At 37.8% G+C, this 2650-nt stretch overlaps 1 protein-coding gene across 1 annotated transcript; it reads right to left on the bottom strand.

Moving 5' to 3' along the window:
- Positions 1 to 305: 305 nt before the first annotated feature.
- LOC107087756 (RING finger protein 186-like) lies at positions 306 to 2042 on the bottom strand. Its single transcript, XM_015379494.1, has 2 exons — positions 1555 to 2042; positions 306 to 650 (listed from the first exon to the last, which is right to left on the bottom strand). Exons 1-2 carry the CDS (start codon positions 1997 to 1999, stop codon positions 592 to 594), a joined length of 504 nt encoding a protein of 167 aa, XP_015234980.1. The 5' UTR covers positions 2000 to 2042; the 3' UTR covers positions 306 to 591.
- Positions 2043 to 2650: the final 608 nt, after the last annotated feature.

Raw genomic sequence — 2650 nt, 5'->3', positions numbered from 1 at the left:
CACCTTTACCTTGAAAGAAAACCAAAACCCTCAGGCATGATTGAGTTTAAACGATTCTCAAAGGAAAGATGTAAAATGGAGGCGTACTGGTGTTTCAATCTCTGTTCTCCTGCAGAGAAACTCTGCTGCTGTTAATTGGAGACAATGCTGTTCACCTGGCTGCAGGTAACCTACTTCCTCCTTACTGCTCCAAGAAGGAAACTCAATTTTTTTACTTTCATCTCATTTTAGTGTTTCTTTGTTGCATATTCAGTTTCCCAAATTTTTCAGTCAGAAAAAAAAAGACAAGCAAACAAGTATTTATATTAAGAAGTAATTTATTAGTCTTAAAATACAGCATTGTAAAAAAAATGTTTTGTGCATAAAAAAACTATAAATATTAAATAAATACACTTGTGGATGATTAAAGCTTCTAATAAGCATCCTTCTCTTGAAGGGAAACATATCCCTTTTAAGTGCACCATTGGAATAAAGCACTTTAATAAAGATGAATGCATCCAGTCTTGCCAGCAAGATTTCATGATCTCCATCCAGTTCAGTTCTGTCAAATAATATCACATTGTCCGGGGTCTGTGGGTTGGGCCATGCAGCTCAGAACATGTAGCAGGCCATCATGGCCATACTCCTCAGCTCATCGTTGGTCATACACTCTGTAAGAGACAAAAAAAAAAAAACAGGTCAGCAACTCCTGTTCAACTGGATGAATCAGACTGATTTAAGACTTTAAGATTAACTTAGATAAAACCGAATGGGTCAGCTTCAATCTACATGAAGGTAATTATAAGATGTCCTTTTATTAATAAAGTATAGATTAAACAGAAGACACCAATAAATAAAAAGGGTCACTAAAAGTTTGACATTTTAAATTCAACATTGTAGTCACGCAAATGGAAAAGCCTTTTCTAATTGTATATTTAAAGTTTAATTGTATTTACCGTATTAATCCATTATTAAATACTGCTATTTGAAAATGTATTTTAAATATCATTTCTGAATTGAGATGTAAAAGCCAGAATTATTTTAACCTGATTATACTTTTCCTAATTGCACATTTTAAAAATGTTATTCCTTATTCCATTTGAAATCTTTTGGTGCAATGGCATTTTATTTGTTTTTTTTTTACCCTCCCTATTTATGTTTTGTGATCCTTCTAGCCCCTGAGCACGCTGAAAACAATCTAACCAATCACAGCTTCTCCTCAAATGTAACGAGCTCTCTCATTGGTCAGTTTGTGACCCAACTGTCGCAGTCTAACCAATCACACTGTATGTAAAGAAATTAACAAAGCTAGTGAAAAATACCGTACTGTACTGTAAATACAGTCTAAAAAATACTGTATTTTAGAGCCGCAGTTATAGCCTTTTAGAGCTTCTCTAAATTGATAATTTAGTTATTAATTTTTACGTTTCAATTCCCTTCCAATTAATTTTAATTATTGTAAAGAAAAACGTTAATGTAAAAAAAAAATATATATATATATGATATTCCTAAAATCATGGTAACTGAAGGATACTATAATTGAAAGAAACAACCAAAAAGTTATATAATTCTTACCATCTCTTTTTTTGCCGCTTATCTTCATCCAAACTTTCCTCCAGGACCGGCGGAGCCTCCCACCTCTGCTCCCCGTTGAGGAGTCGCCCTCCTCGGATCGTGTCTCGGGAACTTCCCCCTCACTCTCTGGAACTTCTCCTTCCTCCTCCTCCTCCTCCTCCTCCTCCTCTTTCTCTCGGTCCTCTCCCTCCAGGACTCCCGCTGCTACCAGCCGCTCCAGGGCGGACTCATCCACCCTGAGCTCAGTCTTGAAGCTCCCCTGTCCGCTCAGGGTGGTGGTGTGTCGGCACAGCGGGCAGTCGATGGACTGCTGTCCCCCCAGCGGGCGGCTCATCGCCCGGAGGCAGCTCTCACAGAAGCTGTGTTTGCAGCGGAGCTCCCGGGGACAGCGGCGAGCCGCGTTGTATGTTCGGTAGCAAACCCCGCACTCGATCTCTGAGAACATCTCTAACAGTGGGTGTGTGTATGATCCTGCCTGGATCTCTCTCTATTTATCTGACACTGTTGGAGGTAGTTTCACCGGAACGGGAGGGACTAGACCTCAATGAGTCATTAAACTTACATGATGCAATGAATATGACCGGTGACGTGACGGATCCCCACGCGCCAAGTGGGACTTTAAACTTAAAGTGTTCTATTGATCCTTTAACCATTACTGAATGGGTATAATCTCTAAACATAGCAGTTATAGACTAAATTTACCTATGAAGTCAGTGTTTTTTTGTCTTACTTTTTCATGAGGGCACAACAAACAAAAAAAATAGATAACAAACACAGGAAGGAAACTGAGGAATAGAGCGCATTTAGGATATTAAAGTAAGCCACAAACTCAAGTTGGCAGATTCCTGATCTATCAGATTAAAAACTGTTATGTATGGAAGCCCGTTTCTGCCACATGAAAATAAAAAAATGCCAAATAGAAAGTCATAATTATGCGATTCAAAGTCATAATGTCATGTTTTAAAGTCTTAATTATGAGAAACAAAGTCAAATGATAAGAGACAAATTCATAATTATGAGATATAATGTCATTTATGAGAAACAAGGTCATAAAAATGAAGTCGGAATTATAAGAAAAAAAATCATAATTAGGAGA

This window comes from Cyprinodon variegatus, unplaced genomic scaffold (assembly GCF_000732505.1).
Source record: "Cyprinodon variegatus isolate N-32 unplaced genomic scaffold, C_variegatus-1.0 Scaffold193, whole genome shotgun sequence".
NCBI classification, from domain to species: domain Eukaryota; kingdom Metazoa; phylum Chordata; class Actinopteri; order Cyprinodontiformes; family Cyprinodontidae; genus Cyprinodon; species Cyprinodon variegatus.
The sequence above is the reverse complement of the archived record's forward strand: the minus strand, read 5'-3'. Positions and strand labels throughout refer to the sequence as shown.